We start from the raw sequence: 20,529 nt of genomic DNA, 5'->3' as shown, positions 1-20,529 counted from the left end.
ACATGTACAGGTGTCTCCCATCCTGTATTTGTGCCTTTCTCTTATTTTGCCCAAGTGTAGTACTTTACATTTCTCCTTGTTAAAATTCATCTTGTTTGCTTTGGCCCAGTTGTCTAATCTATTAAGGTCATGTGGAAATGTAATCCTGTCCTCTAGGGTATTAGCCACCCCTCCCAACTTGGTGTCATCTGCAAACTGGCTCAGGATGCCCTCAAGCCCATTGATGAGCACCCTTTGGGCTCGGTCAGCCAGCCAGTTACAAATCCACTGAATGGGAGCATTGTCTAGCCCACATTTTACCAGCTTCTTATCCAATAGAAATGGATAAGTGGGAAAGACTATGGAGTGTAACTTGGAAATTTACGGCATCAGAGGCAATGAGAGAAACATTTAATCAAAATGTTTTAGAGGTGGTATTTGACACCAGTTAAAATTTGTCAAATGTATAAAAATAAAAAATAACCAGTGCTAGAGGTGTCAGGAAGAATCATAGAATCATAGAGTTGGAAGAGACCACGAGGGCCATCCAGTCCAACCCCCTGCCAAGGAGGAAACACCATCAAAGCATTCTTGACATATGCCTGTCAAGCCTCTGCTTAAAGACCTCCAAAGAAGGAGACTCCACCACACTCCTTGGTAGCAAATTCCACTGCCGAACAGCTTACTGTCAGGAATAGGCTCATTCACACATATATGGTGGCACTGTGCCAATATTAAGCCTTTTTGGAGTGGGGTATTAGAAGAGCTTAAGAAAATATTTAAATATAATATTAAAAAACAACTCCTGAGTCTTTCCTACTAGGAATGGTTGATAAAGAAGTGGACAAAAAGGATGAAAAGGTATTTTTATGCTCAGCGGCGGCAGTAAGAATTCTAATTGCTAAATTATGGAGGAGCCAGGAGGTCCCAACTATAAGAGATTGGCAAGAGAAAGCAATTAGTTACATCGATTTGGCCAAATTGACAAGTTCGATAAGGGGTGGTTCGAATAACAAGGAAAATTGGGGAAAATTTGGAATATATATGAAGGAACTTGGGTTGAAGACAAATATCTTGTAAAGCTCCCAAGAGGAAAATAAATAGAAGCAGTGAGAACAGTAATAAATTTGAAGCCAGGGAGGAAGAGAAGGGGAAGTTGAAATGTACAAGATATGAATATAGGTGAACGTGAAAAGGCGCAAGTTAAGGCGTCCCCAAACTGCGGCCCTCCAGATGTTTTGGTCTACAACTCCCATGATCCCTAGCTAACAGGACCAGTGGTCGGGGAAGATGGGAATTGTAGTCCAAAACATCTGGAGGGCCGAAGTTTGGGGATGCCTGTTGTAGAAGATAGGTTAAATTATGTTGGATTTATATGATGGATTATTTGTGTACTTGCTTTGTTCTATTTTAGTTGGATGTTTTGTTTTATTTCTATTTTTAAAATCAATAAAAATTATTTTTAAAAAAATTTAAAAAGGAAATAAGATGATCTTCAGATCTGGGACGCTTCCACCTGGAAGGTGCAAGTCGTCTTGATGGGGCGTACGGCGGAAGCTTCCCTCGCAAAGGGTTCGATCAAATGTGAGCCAAACTAGTGCCGTGGCAGCTGCTCAGATTAAGAACCGAAGCTCTGTTGCGCAAATAATGTTCTACATTAACATCAAATAAATTAGCCCATACAAAATATGAGGAGTTATTTCTGGGAAACCGTGGGCGAACCTTGGGCAATTTCAGCATATGTCATTAATCCATAGCTGCCAAGTCTCCCGTTTTCCCCAGGAAATCCCCGTTTCCCCAGCTGTTCCTAGCTGAAAAAACCGGATTTTTTTTTTGTTTTACCCGGTTTATTCTGGCGCGGTGGCCGCATGCTCAGAAGCAACGTTTGACGCTGCTCTGCCCAGTTCCAAAACGGCTGCAGTGCGACTTCCGGTGCTGCGGCCATTTTGGAACGGGGCAGAGCAGTCTCAAAAGCTGCTTCTGAGCCTGCTCCGCCCAGTTCCAAAATGGCGGCAGCGCTACTTCCGGTTTGCTGTTTCCGGCCCGGTCGCTTATTTCTCCGGCAGCAACTTGGCAGGTGTGAACGGAAGGAGTGTCGTGTCCCATTGTAGGGGCCCAAACATAAAGTCCTTGGCATGCTAAACACCACCATGGAACGCAAAAGGACAACCCGCCAGTGACTGGAGAACATACCGTATATTCCGGCGTATAAGTCGAGTGGGCGTATAAGAGCCCCCCCCCCCCACTTTTCAAGTTAAAATATAGAGTTTGGGACATACTCTATTTTATGGACTTGCAGCCATGGACAAGCCCTGGCTGACCCTCTGGCATAGCGGCGCGTTATTGGCTGCCTGGCGTGACGCTGACGCCCCTCCCTCCTAACTGGCCCGCCATGCTTCAGCCCTGGAAAACTTTAGCATGTGCGCCGTGCCATCCCACCGCCACCCGGCCACCACCAGCCCCGACCACCACCAGCCCCAGGGGCGCTCGTCGGCTCTCGGTGGCAAGTCGGATGGCAACTCTAGAGTCAAAGCAAACCATGTGAACCGGCTCCTCCTGCAATGAAGAAATGTGTGTTCCAAGTGGTCTTTTGGAGGAAGGAAACAGAAGGGGGGGTCTTCTGTGTTTGGGGGACCGCCTTCTGCTCTCTTTGTTTCCGGCGCTCGCAGGCAACTGGGATTCCTCGCCAGCACCTCATTCCGATTAGGTGCTTCGTAGGAAACCATAAAACGATTTTTATTCTGTAAGGTGCTAAAAAAAAATAATCCATCTCGTACACACACACACACACACACACACACAGAGTTTGATCTATCAAATTAAGGACACCGTCCAAAATAATCTCTTTTCGTGTGAACGTTTAAAAAGTAGAACACACACACACACACACACATAATATTTGGGGGGTATTTCGTTTCGTTTTTTTAAAAAAAAAACAAAGATCCCTTCTAAGCGTTTCTGAGGTCAAAGTCCACGTGAAGAGACTCCGTCCTCTTCACAAGATGAAAGAGAAGATGAATGCCACGCGCTTTTCATAAAGTCTGCAGACAAAAGAGAAGAGAGGCTGAGGCAGGTTGCTTTTCCTCAACCCAGTTTCAACAGTTTCTTTATTCTCAAATGCAACGTCACCCTGAAAACTCGCGCCCGGGTCGGCTACCGGTTCCCCGGAGGTTCTGCCTCCGTGTCTGTAGCAGCAGCAATGCGCGCTGCCGTCACGAAGGGATTGATTTCTCTCTCTCTCTCTTTTACCCCCTTTCTGAACCAAGACTCTCTCCGAACAAATGCAGATCAAACGTCTATGCCTTTCTCTTTGGCCAGATCCGACCTGTCGCCTAAAGCAGCTCTTTAAAAAGCGTAAAGGAGTAAATTCTTATCACCTGCGGCCGAGGGCAGCACGGAGTGTTTTTCCCTTTAGCCCCTTGAGCAGAATCAGGCCCTTCAATGCGGGGACGCCAGGCCCCCCTTGCAGCAAGTCCTTCGAGGTCACAGCCCGGTTTCCATCGAGAGAGGCTTGCAAAGGTCAAAACGCCACCCTTCTTCTCGGACTCCAGCAGAAAAGCAGCCCCCGCTGCCGCGTCCTCTTCCACGTAGCAAACTTGCTCTCGTCTCGCTGGGGCGCTATTATCTACTGTTAACATGATTAACTCTGTGGTGCAGGCTGGCAAAGTCTATTTCCTCGAGTATTCTCTCCAAGTGCTGGATTAACACCCGCTTTTTAAACCTAAGAGAAAGAAGGGGGGAAGGGGGAGCAGTTTAAGGTGGGTCTGGCACTTCCGTTCCACGTTTCCCCTCGGAAACCAACAACAACCAACCAACCAACCATAGCTGCCAGGTACCCCGTTTTTCCCCGGGAAACCCCCCGTTTTTACTTATCTTTTCCAGGTGGTCCCCCGTGTCACTTCGTCTCCCGTTTTTCTCCGTGATTTTCCTTTCCGATTTGCCCTTCTATGGGCACCAAAAATGGCCGTCACCGGCTTCAAAAGTCACTTGTACGCATGTCAGGAGGTGAGTCGAAGCAACTTGCAAAAATGGCCGACACCGGTAGTTGTGTCAATGCACTTCCTGACGTGTACAAGCGACTTGCGAAGCTGGCGGCGGCCATTTTTGGTGCCCATAGAAGGGCAAAGCGACACTGGAAGTTACGTCGACGCAACTTCCGGTGTCCCACGGCTGCCGGTCCCTAATTCTGCAATCCGGGACTTGGAAGGTAAGCAAACAACATATGCACATAGCTGCTCGAGCTTTGAACATGTCACCCGGATACAAACCTTGCTGCTTCCTTGATGGCAAACTCAATGAAATATTTCTGAATTTCAACAGGGCCTTGAACTTCTTCGAGGAGAGAGAAAATCTTCTCGAAATCTGCCATTAAAAAAGAAAACAAAGCGTGAGGTCATGGTAGCGTTGCTAAGACCACCAGAATCCTGCCCTCAACCCTGCCCTTTGCTTTCAAGCAGTGGCTGCTATCTCAAACTCTCCCACAGTGCTGGAAGCTAAGCATGGTGGGATTTTTTCCCTTTTCAGACCCTCCGCGTCCTCCTAAAGCCACTCCTCTTCTCTCCGGGGCATAGCTGTTTGTGCATGGGAGAAGCCTGGTGAGAAATGAGCCAGTCTGCTGCCTTAGAATAATAGAATCCTAGAGTTGGCAGAGACCACAAGGGTCATCTAGTCCAACCCCCTTCATAGAATCATAAGAGTTGGAAGAGACCCCAAGGGCCATCCAGTCCAACCCCCTGCCAAGCAGGAAACACCACCAAAGCATTCTTGACATATGGCTGTCAAGCCTCTGCTTAAAGACCTCCAAAGAAGGAGACTTCACCACACTCTTTGGCAGCAAATTCAACTGCCGAACAGCTCTTACTGTCAGGAAGGTATTCCTAATGTTTAGGTGGAATTTTCTTTCTTGAGGTTTGAATCCATTGCTCCGTGTCCGCTTCTCTGGAGCAGCAGAAAACAATATTTCTCCCTCCTCCATATGACATCCTTTTATTTATTTGAACATGGCTATCATATCACCCCCTTAACCTTCTCTTCTCCAGGCTAAACATGCCCAAATCCCTCCCTAAGCCGTTCCTCATAAGGCATTGTTTCCAGGCCTTTGACCATTTTGGTTGCCCTCTTCTGGACACGTTCCAGCTTGTCAGTATCCTTCTTGAACTGTGGTGCCCAGAACTGGACACAGTACTCCAGGTGAGGTCTGACCAGAGCAGAATACAGTGGTACTATTGAAGAGAGTGATTTGCAAATTGTATTATTGAGCTAGATCGGATCCTATAAGTTTGCATTGCCTGCATTGTATAATTGTGAGTGTATGGCTTAGCCCCCCCATATCCCTGGCTTAGCCTCTATGCCAAAGGGTAAGCCTGAGAAGGAGGCATTGCATAAGAACTGACTGGAAGACAGAACAGCCTTGTAAAATGAAAACATTCCTCTTATCAAAGGGAATGATGTGTTAGCTGCCGAAGACATGGAACTTACCCAAGGGCACCAGGGCGAGCCAGAGATATGAATTCGACAATAATTGACAATACGCATAGATGATGTGAAGGGGGGGAAGATGTCGCCTATAGTCCTGTTTATGTTACCCCTGCCTTTGCCCCGATGTTTCTGACCTTTTGCCTTTGCGTCTATGCACTCAAGGCGGCTGGAAGTGCTAGCTTGACGCGTAAACTGAAGGCTAAAGGCTTTGTTAAGCCAGCATGTGTTTACGCACAGGACGTGTACTAGTGACCCCCTTGCGTGCGTGAACCCCTTGCGTGCGCACATTTACAGGGAGGAGGAAAGAGCCCAAAAGAAGGGTATAAGAGAGCTTTGCAATTTGTGTTTCTTTACTCATGTCGTGGAACTAGCCACCTTGAGTCTCTTATTAATAAGGAATAAAATTCCTTCTCTGGAAGAACTCAACCCCGGTGTCGTTTTGACTATCTTTTGTCCTTGCCTGGGTGCAACTTAAATGGACCCTTACTAGCTGATAAGGCTACACTATTACTTCCCTTGATCTAGACGCTATACTCCTATTGATGCAGCCCAGAATTGCATTGGCTTTTTGAGCTGCTACATCACACTGTTGACTCATGTCAAGTTTGTGGTCTACCAAGACTCCTGGGTCCTTTTCACATGTACTGCTCTCAAGCCAGATGTCACTCATCCTGTATTTGTGTCTTTCTCCCCCCCCCCTCCAGGTGTAGTACTTTACATTTCTCCCTGTTAAAATTCATCTTGTTTGCTTTGACCCAGTTGTCTAATCTGTTCAGGTCATTTTGAAGTGTGATCCTGTCCTCTGGGGTATTAGCCACCCCTCCCAACTTGGTGTCATCTGCAAACTGGCTCAGGATGCCCTCAAGCCCATCATCCAAGTCATTGATAAAGATGTTGAATAAGACTGGGCCCAAGACAGAACCCTGTGGTTCTTCCCACTAGTCACTACTCTCCAGGGTGAAGAGGAGCCATTGATGAGCACCCTTTGGGTTCGGTCAGCCAGCCAGTTACAAATCCACTGGATGGTAGCATTGTCTAGCCCACATTTTACCAGCTTCTTTAGAAGAATCTCATGGGGCACCTTATCAAAGGCCTTGCTGAAACCAAGATACGCCTCGACTTGACCCTCCTCATTGGAGAAAGGACGTTTTCTCCTGCTAGCACCGATTTCCTCCTCTCCCCTTTTGTAACAGCACCCCACGCCAAAGGGACAAATCACTTTCCCTCGTGGTTTCTAAATGTGAATTCCACTATGACGGGCGGCTCCTGCCATTTACAGACAAACTCTACAATTGCATTTCTGCCAACTCAAAAAAAAAATTCCAAAAGGTGCCAAGCAAGACCGGGGCCGTAGCAATTGCCCCGCACCTTTCTTCCGCCCGGGAACTGAAGTGTCCCTGCCATAAATGCTAGCAACGGAGACCGAAGTGCCACAAGCTTCTTCGGAGCCGCTTGTTCCATTTCACCCCTGTGGGGAAAAAGAGGCGGCTTTCGGCTGCCCTGGTGCTCTATCTGGGCTGGTGGGACTTCCCTTCAGACAAGGGTTGGAGGATAGATGGCGGCTAACAGATTGAGGTTGAATCCTGACAAGACAGAGATACTGTTTGCGGGGGACAGGATGCGGGCAGGTGTGGAGGACTCCCTGGTTCTGAATGGGGTCACTGTGGCCCTGAAGGACCAGGTGCGCAGTCTGGGAGTCACTTTGGACTCACAGCTGTCCGTGGAGGCGCAGGTCCATTCTGTGTCTATCAGCTCCATCTGGTACGCAGGATGAGACCCTACCTGCCCACAGACTGCCTCGCCAGAGTGGTGCATGCTCTGGTTATCTCCCGCTTGGACTACTGCAATGCACTCTACGTGGTGACTCGGAAACTACAAGTAATCCAGAATGCGGCAGCTAGACTGGTGACTGGGAGCGGCCACCGAGACCACATAACACCGGTCTTGAAAGATCTACATTGGCTCCCGGGACATTTCTGAGCACAATTCAAAGTGTTGGTGTCGACCTTGAAAGCCCTAAACGGCCTCGGTCCAGGATACCTGAAGGAGCGTCTCCCCCCCCATTGTTCTGCCCGGACCCTGAGGTCCAGCTCCGAGGGCCTTCTGGCGGTTCCCTCGCTACGAGAAGCCAAGTCGCAGGGAACCAGGGAGAGGGCCTTCTCGGTGGTGGCGCCCGCCCTGTCGAACGCCCTCCCACTAGAGGTCAAAGAGAACAACAACTACCAGACCTTTAGAAGGCATCTCAAGGCAGCCCTGTTTGGGGAAGCTTTTAATGTTTGATGGATTTCTGTATTTTAATGTTTTGTTGGAAGCCGCCCAGAGTGGCTGGGTATAAATAATATATTATTATTATTATTATTATTATTATTATTATTATTATTATTATTATTATTACCAAGCCCCCCCTCCTACACTCACTTCTCCCGGGCTTGCGGACCTCCTTCATCACTTTGATTTTGATCACTTCGTTGCTCCCTTCAAACATGCTGGGCGTGAGCTTCACCGCGTGGGGCGCGGCCCCGGGTGCGGATCCGGGCAGGAGTTTGGCGTCCCCTGAAGACACGCTGTAGCTGACAGGCCGGCGAAGCAGGGAGCCGGCAACAGGCCGGAGATCTAACCCGTCTTCCCCGAGGCAATTCAGCTCGCAGGGCAGGGAGTCCACCTCCTCGCCGGGCAGGTCATCGTCCGCCAGGGCGGCCGGGGGCGGGGGGATCAAGGCCATTGCCGGCACAGGCAGCCCATCTCCCTGCCTGTCCGGGGACTGGAAGTGCTCTGCTTTCTTCTCGGCGTTGCTATCCGGGACCACGTTGCTGTTTGGATCTGCCAGAAGAAAGATCTCTCTTAGGAAAGTTTCTGAATGTTCAATGCAATACCACAGGACACCTGTGGTAGATCACTAAAGGTAAAGGGACCCCTGACCATTAGGTCCAGTCGTAACCGACTCTGGGGTTGCGTGCTCATCTAGCATTATTGGCCAAGGGAGCCAGCATACAGCTTCCAGGTCATGTGGCCAGCATGACAAAGCCGCTTCTGGCAAACCAGAGCAGCACATGGAAACGCCGTTTACCTTCCCGCTGCAGCGATACCTATTTATCTACTTGCATTTTGACGTGCTTTCAAACTGCTAGGTTGGCAGGAGCTGGGACCGAACGACGGGAGCTCACCCCATCACAGGGATTCGAACCGCCGACCTTCTGATCAGCAAGCCCTAGGCTCAGTGGTTTAACCCACAGTGCCACCTGGTGGTAGATCACTGGCTCCCCCAAAAAAGGTCAACAGCTTTGACCTGACCCCGCCAAAAGCAGGCATTCCCTTCCCAAAAAAGCTCAGCATCTTAAGACATGAACCCCCCCCCAAAAGCAGCTTTCCTCCTCCCGAAAAGCCCAACAACGTAGACCTGAACTCCCAAAAGAGGGCCTCCCGGAACCCATAAAAAAGAGGGGGTCTCCTGCCTAAAAAAAATGTCCAGCAACTTTGACTTGAAACCCCCCCCCCCAAAAAAGGTGGTACTGTATTTTCCTGCGTATAAGCAAGGTGGATAAAAATCAATGATTTAAAATAAATAAATAAATAAAAATCGGATTTTTTAAAATAAAATGCTTTTTGAGGAACATATATTACCATCCAAAGGTTATTCCATCTTGAAATAAAGATTAGATTTTTAATTATGTAGAATAAGGTTGCATATGTTTAATTTTTTGGGTAAATAAATTCCATTAATCCATTCACAATGCAACGCACTTCCAGAGGTTTTTGGGCAGTTTCTCTGCCTGCTAGATATTATCACAGATGCTTGGTTTACTTTTGCAGTTCTCAAAACTGAATTTGACTCAACAGAGATGCCTCTTCTTCACAGCAAAAATGTTATAACATGAACAAAGTTGAGAAAAAGACCTTAATCCTATTGTTCTACAAACCTATGAATACAGAAACAACCCCTTCAGTGCCAAGTTTCAAGAAGTTCCGTGAATAGAATAGAAACAATATTTTTCTGATTGTTTGGAGTGGACAGTATTTAAGTTTTTCATGTGTAGTCTGGGCTGACAGTCTAAGTTTCTTAAAATATATATATTTTGTTTTTGTTTAGCCAAATTACTTAACAAACATGGATGTTTGTTTAAGCGAATAACATATGCTGTAATGTTATTGTTTCAGTTGAATAAATCTATTTAAATTGTTATTATTAAGGTAATGATTATTTTTCTCCTTCCTAAGTACAACAGAAAAGTTGCCCAAATATGAATGATTACTCTATTAAACTGGGGGTAAAAAAACTAATATGAAAACCCTAAAAATCTTCATCTACCAGCATATTAAAGTTATACCAGCAAGGATTAGTCTTTATGTAGAAAACTATGATTTAAATCAAGCCTTACTGACTAGTGATTTAAATCGTGATTTAAATCAGTTTGATTTAAATCAAATCCACCCTGCGTATAAGACTACTTTTTAACCTAGGAAAATCTTCTCAGAAGCCAGGGGATGTCTTATAGGCAGTGGCAGAAGCGATTTCTGGCACTGCGAACATTTTGGAAATAGGCAGCGCGGCGCCGGAAATCGCTTCTGCGCATGTCCAGGCGCGATTTCCGGCTTCCGGACATGCACAAGGGCGGTTTTTTGGTGCTGCGGAGATTTTTTGATATGGGCAGCGCGGGCATGTCTGGCCCACGGATGATCATAGGAAGAGGGGTAGTCTTATATACAGCAAGAATATCCCAAACTCTATATTTTAATTGGAAAAGTTGGGGGTGGTCTTAATACGACAGAAAATACAGTATCACTGGTATCGCTGCCGGTCTTCAACTCTGTGAGAGTGGCCCCCGGAGAATGGCCCCCAGCAACCCGGGAAGTGCATCGGAAATGACAATGGCACATGGGCGGAAGCTCTTTCTGGTCCTCCGGGACCCTGGAGGTGCACCAAAAAGGATCATAGAATCATAGAGTTGGAAGAGACCACAAGGGCCATCCAGTCCAACCCCCTTGCCAAGCAGGAAACACCACCCAAGCATTCTTGACATATGCCTGTCAAGCCTCTGCTTAAAGACCTCCAAAGAAGGAGACTCCACCACACTCCTTGGCAGCAACTCCCACTGCCGAACAGCTCTTGCTGTCAGGAAGTTCTTCCTAATGTTGAGGTGGAATCTTCTTTCTTGTGGTTTGAATCCATTGCTCCGTGTCCGCTTCTCTGGAGCAGCAGAAAACAACCTTTCTCCCTCCTCTATATGACATCCTTCTGGCATCGTTTATTACAATAGCCTCAAACAGTTCAGGTACTGTGCTTAGAAAAAGGATTCCGGAAGACAAAAGCTCCGTGCACACAAGGCCAAAATAAAAAATAAAAAATGCATGCGGCAATTGCTCAGGGAGCCTTTAGGAGGCCAAGCACAAATTACCATTGAGAGCTGGCATGGCTTTGAGGGTGGGGTTCGCTGGGGCTCCTGAAGCAGAAGGGGGGCCCTTCCCACTGACGTGGTTGGCTATCGCCGGGGGGGACTGGGGCCGTCTCAGCAGCGGAGACAAGCTGCGCCTCCTTTTCAGAGAAGCCGGCGTGTTGGGCTCTCCTGGGCGCTTGACTTTGTTCTGGGGACCAGCGACAAACTCGTCCGCTTCGTCGATCATCATGCCCTGGAAGACAAGTCGCCAGCCGTTAAGAACAACCCACATAGAATCCTAGAGTTGGAAGAGACCCCAAGGGCCATCCAGTCCAACCCCCGGCCAAGCAGGAAACACCATCCAAGCATTCTTGACATATGGCTGTCAAGCCTCTGCTTATCATTCTTTAAAACACTTTAAATTGTCAATTATTGGTAAGACCTGGAATAAAAATAACATTCTCGGCAATACGTTCTCTTGATAACTGATAATTCTACCCATCAAGGACAATTTCAAATTAGACCATATATCCAGATCTCTCTTGATCTCATAGAAACATAGAGTTGGAAGAGACCCCAAGGGCCATCCAGTCCAACCTCCTGCCGAGCAGGAAACACCATCAAAGCATTCTTGACATATGCCTGTCAAGCCTCTGCTTAAAGACCTCCAAAGAAGGAGACTCCACCACACTCCTTGGCAGCAAATCCCACTGCCGAACAGCTCTCACTGTCAGGAAGTTCTTCCTAATGTTGAGGTAGAAGCTTCTTTCTTGTAGTTTAAATCCATTGCTCTGTGTCCGCTTCTCTGGGGCAGCAGAAAACAACCTTTCTCCCTCCTCTATATGACATCCTTTGATATATATTTGAACATGGCTATCATATCACCCCTTAACCTTCTCTTCCCCAGGCTAAACATACCCAGCTACCTAAGCCGTTCATCATAAGGCATCGTTTCCAGGCCTTTGACCATTTTGGTTGCCCTCCTCTGGACACGTTCCAGCTTGTCAGTATCCTTCTTGAACTGTGGTGCCCAGAACTGGACACAGTACTCCGGTACATTCTCGGCAATACATTCATCTTGATAACTGATAATTCTACCCATCAAGGACAATTTCAAATTAGACCATATACCCAAATCTCTCTTGATCTCGTTCCACATTTTTCCATCGTTACCTTTGTACAAATTCAAGTTTTTTGCTATCGTATTTACACCCAAGTACTTCTTCTTTACAAACATCAAGCCACTAGTCTCCTGTAACCTATTTTCCCCCTCTAATGTGAGGTTTTTTCCCTAAGACTTTCGTTTTAGTCTTGTTCAATTGAAATCCTGCAACTTGTCCGAACTCCTGTGTTATATCCAGCGCTTTAATAAGGCTGGTTTCTGGGTCCTGCGTTGTCAAAACTAGATCGTCCGTCTGCAAAGGCTGTTTAATTTATATTGCTTAGCCCCCACCACAATTCCATTGGCCTTTTCTTCATCCCTAATCATAGACAGCAAGACTTCCAGAACTGTTATAAACCATGCCTGAAGTTGCTGTCCGAGAAATAAGGGACAGGGCCGGAAGTAGCAGACAGGAAGTAGCACTGCCACCATTTTGGAACTGGGCGGGGCATGCTCAGAAGCGACTTTGGATGCTGCTCTGCCCAGTTCCAAAATGGCCGCCGCGCCAGAATAAACCGCGGGGAAACAAAAAAAAATCTGTTTTTTCAGCTAAGAACAGCAGGAAAAAACAGGAATTTCCCGGGGAAGACAGGAGACTTGGCAGCTATGCTTCTCACTCCTGCTGACCCCTGCCCTTGTCCAATCATCAGAGCCTGTCTAGGAGAAAGCAACTTGGCAGCAACTTTGGTTTGAAGTCGCTGGGTGTCAATCCTCCACAAATCTGGGTGGATTGGATTCAAGTCAAATAGATTTAAATCGCCAGTAAGGCTTTAAATCATTGATTTATTCCTTTTACAGAAAGGTTGAACCTTGCTTGCATCCTCTTCATATCGACAACCAGGGGAAGCTTTCATTTTTGGAATCATCAATTGTCAGAGTACTTTTTACTGTTAGGTAAAGGGACCCCTGACCATTAGATCCATCTGGGAAAACGGGGATTTCCCGGGGAAAACGGGACACTTGGCAGCTATGGTTACAAACAACAAAGGGGAAAGTGGGCACCCTTGCCTGGTTCCTTTTTCAATTCTTATTTCATCAGCCACCACATTAATAACTATAACTTTTGCATTTCGCTCAAAATAAATTGCATTCAACCCATTCGTGAAATTTTCCCCAACTCCCAAATTTTCCACATTTTTCTTCATAAAACTCCCAAGAGAGCTTATCAAAGGCCTTCTCAGCATCTATAAACGTCAATATCGCCTTCGTATACCTCTTGGCCTCTAGAAATTCCAGAACGTCTACTAAATTCCCGATATTATCCTTTATATGCCTGGCAGGCAAAAAACCTGCTTGGACGTGGTGTATAAAATCATCCAGTACCTTCTTCAACCCTGTAGCCAGAACGCTTGCAAAAATTTTATAATCCACATTTAATAATGAGATTGGACGATATAATGGGATTGGCAACTCCGCTCACTCGCGGGTCGCGAGGAGTGGCGAGGGGAAGGGGACCCCATAAAATAGGCCTACCTTCTTATCCTGCTTAAAAGGGTTCCCAAAAGTATGGAGTCTTTTGGGCTGGTCTGGGTCAATTTCTCGTAGTGGAGCGGGCATCATCTTCAGGTATTCCTGGTAGTTCCCCATTTGAGCCACAGGAACACTATGAAGGCAGTCTACAGCAGAAACAAAAAGGATAGCACCCTTCATTTCCAGAAGGCAAAACTTCCCGAAAGGGTCATTCCACATCACGTCAAAACGTGGTCATGTCATCCACCATCTTGGGATTCGGATGAAACTTTCAACTTATGGTTGAAAGAAACCCCCCTAATTTCCCCCCCTCTATCTCAAATGGTTTTTAAGAAGGAGACTCCACCACACTCCTTGGCAGCAAATCCCACTGCCGAACAGCTCTTACTGTCAGGAAGTTCTTCCTAATGTTTAGGTGGAATCTTCTTTCTTGTAGTTTGAATCCACTGCTCCATGTCCGCTTCTCTGGAGCAGCAGAAAACAACCTTTCACCCTCCTACATTTCCCCCCTCTCTCTCAAATGGTTTTCATTTTATAGCACTTCTACATTTCAAAAAAATCGGCGGCATCTGTCTCTCAAGACCCTCGGCACACGTACATTTTATTTTATTTTCTCCATAAAAAGGCATTTATAAAGTCTATTGAATGGTCTGAAGCTCAACATCAAAAAAGCCAAGATCATGGCCACTGGTCCCGTCACCTCCTGGCAAATAGAAGGGGAAGAAATGGAGGCAGTGAGAGATTTGACTTTCTTGGGCTCCTTGATCACTGCAGATGGTGACAGCAGTCACGAAATTAAAAGGCGCCTGCTTCTTGGGAGAAAAGCAATGACAAACCTAGACAGCATCTTAAAAAGCAGAGACATCACCTTGCCGACAAAAGTCTGTATAGTTACAGCTATGGTTGTATGGAAGTGAGAGCTGGACCAGAAAAAAGGCTGATCGCCGAAGAATTGATGCTTTTGAATTCTGGTGCTGGAGGAGACTCTTGAGAGTCCCATGGACTGCAAGAAGATCAAACCTATCCATTCTGAAGGAAATCAGCCCTGAGTGCTCACTGGAAGAACAGATCCTGAAGCTGAGGCTCCAAGACTTTGGCCACATCATGGGAAGAGAAAAATCCTTGGAAAAGACCCTGCTGTTGGGAAGGATGGAGGGCAGAAGGAGAAGGGGACTCCCTGGAAAAGAGCCTGATGTTGGGAAAGATGGAGGGCACTAGGAGAAGGGGACGACAGAGGACGAGATGGTTGGACAGTGTTCTCGAACATGAGTCTGACCAAACTGCGGGAGGCAGTACAAGACAGGAGTGCCTGGCGTGCTCTGGTCCATGGGGTCACGAAGAGTCTGACACGACTAAACGACAACAAAGTCTTTTGAAATCCTCATCCTCTTATTGAGATCTGTGTAAAATTTCAAAGAGATCTGATAACTGGGTTATGGAGGAAAGAAACCTTGGAGTATGCTGGGAGATGTAGTTGGGGGGGGGATCGGAAAAAAAAGCTGGGGGGGGGAAATGTGATTGTGCCAATCCAAGTGGCAATTGCAGAACCGTTCGCGGGCCGGATCCAGAGGGCAATTGGGCTGGATCCGGCCCACGGCCTGTGGTTTGCTGGCCCCTGACCTAAAGGAACCAAACAACAACCTCCATTCAGCGCTACGCCAACATGGCACCCACCTTCGTCTTGGCCCAGAATGAGCTTATGTGTTTTCAGCAGGTTCGTCCTCATGCGAGTCAGCTGGTCTAAAAGGCTGCGGCGAGGAATATCGTAAGCGTTCCTGTAAGCCTGCGGCTTCAGATCCTGTTTTCCGTCAAAACAAAAAAGATCATTTAGAATCATAGAATGACTTTATGTTTGGCCCCCTGCAATGGGATACGAAGCTCCTTCCGTTAGGCACAGTCATAGAATCATAGAATTGGAAGAGACCACAAGGGCCATCCAGTCCTACCCCCTTGCCAAGCAGGAAACACCATCAAAGCATTCTTGACATATGGTTGTCAAGCCTCTGCTTAAAGACCTCCAAAGAAGGAGACTCCACCACACTCCTTGGCAGCAAATCCCACTGCCGAACAGCTCTTACTGTCAGGAAGTTCTTCCTAATGTTGAGGTGGAAGCTTCTTTCTTGTAGTTTGAATCCATTGCTCCGTGTCCGCTTCTCCGGAGCAGCAGAAAACAACCTTTCTCCCTCCTCCATATGACATCCTTTGATATATTTGAACATGGCTATCATATCACCCCTTAACCTTCTCTTCTCCAGGCTAAACATACCCAGCTCCCTAAGCCGTTCCTCATAAGGCATCGTTTCCAGGCCTTTGACCATTTTGGTTGCCCTCCTCTGGACACGTTCCAGCTTGTCAGTATCCTTCTTGAACTATGCTGCCCAGAACTGGACACAGTACTCCAGGTGAGGTCTGACCAGAGCAGAATACAGTGGTACTATTACTTCCCTTGATCTAGATGCTATTCTCCTATTGATGCAGCCCAGAATTACATTTGCTTTTTGAGCTGCTGCATCACACTGTTGACTCATGTCAAGTTTGTGGTCTACCAAGACTCCTAGATCCTTTTCACATGTACTGCTCTCAAGCCAGGTGTCTCCCATCCTGTATTTGTGCCTTTCGTTGTTGTTTTTTGCCCAAGTGTAGTACTTTACATTTCTCCTTGTTAAAATTCATCTTGTTTGCTTTGACCCAGTTGTCTAATCTATTAAGGTCATTTGTGAAGATCATAGAATCCTAGAGTTGGAGTCTGTATTATATAGCTGTTGAATGTTAGTTTAAAATATTTGCAAAAAAACTAATAAAAATGATTAAAAATATGAAAAAATAAACAAGGGGAACAAACTGCTTGCTTTGCAGCTTCCATCTAAACATTAGGAAGAACTTCCTGACAGTAAGAGCTGTTCGGCAGTGGAATTTGCTGCCAAGGACTGTGGTGGAGTCTCCTTCTTTGGAGGTCTTTAAGCAGAGGCTTGAAAGCCATATGTCAAGAATGCTTTGATGGTGTTTCCTGCTTGGCAGGGGGTTGGACTGGATGGCCCTTGGGGTCTCTTCCAACTCTATGATTCTAAAAAAACCTTAACTGCTTCAATCCTAAATAAAGCACAGGAATTTTCAGGGGAAATCCCCAAAAAAGGTCTCAACAACTTCAATCCTGAATAAAGCTCAACAACTTTGGTCGGCCCCCACGGCCCTTCACTCCATCCAATCTGGCCCTCTTTGGAAAAAGCTTGGACACCGGTACTTAAAAATCCCCTCCCTTTCCCGTTTCCCCCCCTTTTTTCTTTTCTTTCCATTCCCAATGACTCCCCGTTTCGGTGGACGTCGCCGTACACCCACCTTGTTGAAGAGCCCTATGTGGAAGCCGGCAAATTCCTTGGCGCTCGTTTCTGACAGCCTGAGCGGCGATTCCCCCGAGATCCCTCGCAGCAGCTGTTTGAAATCCCGGTTCTGGATTGGCGAGAGGCCGCTGGCGTGGTTCTTGACTTTAATGCCCGTCTCCTGGGGCGCTTTCTTGCCCACGGACCCAATGATCCTCTCCGACTCAATTTTCGTCTGCGACAAAAGCATGCAGCGCGTTAAGCGAATGGCAGGGGAGACAACTCTGGCGCAAAGCAAATTCTGGCCGCGTCAGTAGGCAAGCCGAGCCTCCTGTCTACGTGCTGAAAGAGTCGCAAGCTTTTTCGGCAGGGGGCCGGTCCCCTGTCCCTCGGACCTTGCGGGGGGCCGGACTATATTTTTTGGGGAAAAATATGAACGCATTCCTATGCCCCACAAATAACCCAGAGATGCATTTTAAATTAAAGCACACATTCTACTCATGTAAAAACATCAGGCAGGCCCCACAAATAACCCAGACATACATTTTAAATAATAGGGCGCATTCTCAGGGGCGTAGCCAAGATCAAAATTAGGGGGGCAAGGGGCGGGGCCAAGGCACGGGAGGAGAGGGGCCACAGTGGGGCAAGGAAAGCCATGGTCGTTCAGGGGCGAGGGGGCGCCAGGATCAGCCCGAAATCTGACCCCCCCTCCTCCACGATCGGCAGGGGCGAGGGGGCGCCGGAATCAGCCCGAAATCGGGCTGTTCCGATCCCCTCCTCCCCGTCCACCCGCCCCACAGCCAGGCCAGGGAGAAGGGAGACGTCCCTTCTAGCCGGCTGGCTGTGGGGTGGGTGGAGGGAAAGCCCCAGAGCTGCGCAAAGCGCTCAGACAAAAATGCATTCTGGGAAAAGAACCAGGTTGCAAACCAGCGCCCTCTAGCAGCGGCTACACTGGTACTGCCCCTATAAAACCTTCCCTCTCAACAGCACCTCTGCTCCCGTTTACATACTAGGCTGAAGCCTTTACAGACTAGGCCGAATGGAGGTACTAACTCGCCTGGGTGGGGGTTTGGGGGAGGAGGGGACGGGATAGGTCAGGACACAGTGAAATCAGTCACAGGGATGAACCAGGGGTAGGGGGAAGTGGGGGCGTGATACATCATGGGATGGGACAGGGTGGGTGGAATCACAGGGATAAGCTGGGGGAGGGGGGGGAGGGGGCGGGATACATCATGGATCAGCACAGCACAGGACTCGCATGGATGTGCCTGCATAAACAGAACACGCGTAGGATACTGACAAGCTGGAACGTGTCCAGAGGAGGGCAACCAAAATGGTCAAAGGCCTGGAAACGATGCCTTATGATGAATGGCTTAGGGAGGGAGCTGGGTATGCTTAGCCTGGAGAAGAGAAGGTTAAGGGGTGATATGATAGCCATGTTCAAATATATATCAAAGGATGTCATATAGAGGAGGGAGAAAGGTTGTTTTCTGCTGCTCCAGAGAAGGGGACACGGAGTAATGGATTCAAACTACAAGAAAGAAGATTCGACCTCAACATGAGGAAGAACTTCCTGACAGTAAGAGCTGTTCGGCAGTGGGATTTGCTGCCAAGGAGTGTGGTGGAGTCTCCTTCTTTGGAGGTCTTTAAGCAGAGGCTTGACAACCATATGTCAAGAATGCTTTGATGGTGTTTCCTGCTTGGCAGGAGGTTGGACTGGATGGCCCTTGGGGTCTCTTCCAACTCTATGTTTCTATGAGATCAAGAGAGATTTGGATATATGGTCTAATTTTAAATTGTCCTTGATGGGTAGAATTATCAGTTATCAAGATGAACGTATTGCCGAGAATGTTATTTTTATTCTAGGTCTTACCAATAATTGACAATTTAAAGTGTTTTAAAGAATGATAAGCAGAGGCTTGACAGCCATATGTCAAGAATGCTTGGATGGTGTTTCCTGCTTGGCCGGGGGTTGGACTGGATGGCCCTTGGGGTCTCTTCTTTGGAGGTCTTTAAGCAGAGGCTTGTGGTGGAGTCTCCTTCTTTGGAGGTCTTTAAGCAGAGGCTTGACAGCCATATGTCAAGAATGCTTTGATGGTGTTTCCTGCTTGGCAGGGGGTTGGACTGGTTGGCTTATAAACATATAACTTAAAAAAATTAACTTCCTACCACTCCTAAATCACTTCCCTTTTCTTACTTTCTTCTAATCTTGCTTTACATTAATTACCAAATTAAAAAATTCTTTCTCTAATACTATTTTCCTATTTATATTAATTCTTATTCCTATTTCTATTTTCTTATCTCAATTTCTTTAATTCCCTACTCTTCCCTGGACACTGCTTTTTGACATATGTTAAATCAGATCTGGAGGTGTAACAAAGTGGGAGGGGACATACATATGTGATGGTCTTGCCAAAAAATCAAAAAATTCCGGGACATGGTGTATGAAGAACTAAAGAAAATGTTTAAACAAAATGAAACAAAAGCATCCTTTATGCTGCAGGGACTGCGAGAACACTCATTGCCAAAAATTGGAAAAAAAGAAAAATTGGGGAAAAAGATATAACACCGCCCCAAAAAAATAAATTAATCAATCATTTGATTATATTGAACTGGCCAGACTTAACAGAGGCAATTGGGGGTCAACCCGAGCAAAGAATGGGGAAAATGTGGAGTAATTATATATACCTTGCGGACATATAGAGGAGGGTGAAAGGTTGTTTTCTGCTGCTCCAGAGAAGCGGACACGGAGCAATGGATTCAAACTACAAGAAAGAAGATTCCACCTAATCTTCCTGACAGTAAGAGCTGTTCGACAGTGGAATTTGCTGCCAAGGAGTGTGGTGGAGTCTCCTTCTTTGGAGGTCTTTAAGCAGAGGCTTGACAGGCACATGTCAAGAATGCTTTGATGGTGTTTCCTGCTTGGCAGGGGGTTGGACTGGATGGCCCTAGGGGTCTCTTCCAACTATGATTCTATTATTCTACTAGATGACCCGGCCACGCGTTGCTGTCAGCCATATGTCAAGAATGCTTGGGTGGTGTTTCCTGCTTGGCAGGGGGTTGGACTAGATGGCCCTTGGGGTCTCTTCCAACTCTAGGACTATGTTTTGAGACGACAATTCCCATCACCCCTGACCACTGGTCCTGCTCGCTCGGGATCATGGGAGTCGGAGGCCAAAAAAAATCTGGAGGGCCTGTCTTGCATGAAAATGGAAACACAGGCCAGTCTTTATCCATCTCAAAAAACAGGGGGGGGGGAGGAATCCATTAAGCAAGGCATTTATCCAACCAGAGCAACACACGCTAAAAATAAAAAACAAATCATCATCATCTATGTACAGTGGTACCTCTACTTACGAATTTAATGCGTTCCGAACGCACATCCGTAAGTCGAAATAAATTGTAAGTCGAATCCCATAGGAATGCATTGGGAGAAAAAATTCGTAAGCAGAAAAAATCTTATCTAAACTGCATCCAAGACGGTGGACGGAGCTCCGTTCGTAAGTAGAAACATTCGTAAGTCGAGTTATTCGTAAGTAGAGGTACCACTGTGCTTCTCATTGCAAAGGTTTGGTCAATACTACCTGCTGGCTGAGTTTCTTCAGGTACGAGATCACACTGTAGCTAAGTCCGTAATCTAAATTATCCGAGATCAGATTCGGAACTCCCATCATCCTTAGGGCTTTCTTTAACGGCTAGGAGGGAAACAAAAGACAAAAGAGGAAGAAGAAGAAGAGGGTCAAATCGTTTC

General features: G+C 47.0%; 1 protein-coding gene across 2 annotated transcripts in view; it reads right to left on the bottom strand.

The window, feature by feature from the left end:
• Positions 1–2,824: 2,824 nt before the first annotated feature.
• LOC118084108 (integrator complex subunit 6-like) overlaps positions 2,825–20,529 on the bottom strand; it is a 34,642-nt gene continuing 16,937 nt past the window's right edge. Inside the window, exons 11-19 of one of the 2 annotated variants that reach the window (XR_009557034.1) lie at positions 20,363–20,473; positions 16,798–17,013; positions 15,136–15,259; positions 13,465–13,607; positions 10,851–11,082; positions 7,876–8,277; positions 4,248–4,341; positions 3,357–3,700; positions 2,825–3,020 (exon numbers count right to left, since the gene is read on the bottom strand). Coding sequence is in view for 1 of the 2 variants with exons in the window: in XM_060270549.1 (XP_060126532.1) it covers positions 3,601–3,700; positions 4,248–4,341; positions 7,876–8,277; positions 10,851–11,082; positions 13,465–13,607; positions 15,136–15,259; positions 16,798–17,013; positions 20,363–20,473 (1,422 nt within the window). In the remaining variant the exon portion in view is untranslated. Of the gene's footprint in view, positions 3,701–4,247; positions 4,342–7,875; positions 8,278–10,850; positions 11,083–13,464; positions 13,608–15,135; positions 15,260–16,797; positions 17,014–20,362; positions 20,474–20,529 lie in introns of both variants that reach the window. The other variant, XM_060270549.1, reaches the window with a different exon arrangement.

Source organism: Zootoca vivipara, chromosome Z (assembly GCF_963506605.1).
Source record: "Zootoca vivipara chromosome Z, rZooViv1.1, whole genome shotgun sequence".
In the NCBI taxonomy this organism is placed as follows: Eukaryota; Metazoa; Chordata; class Lepidosauria; order Squamata; family Lacertidae; genus Zootoca; species Zootoca vivipara.
Note: the sequence above shows the minus strand (reverse complement) of the source record. Positions and strands in the feature narration are given on the sequence as shown.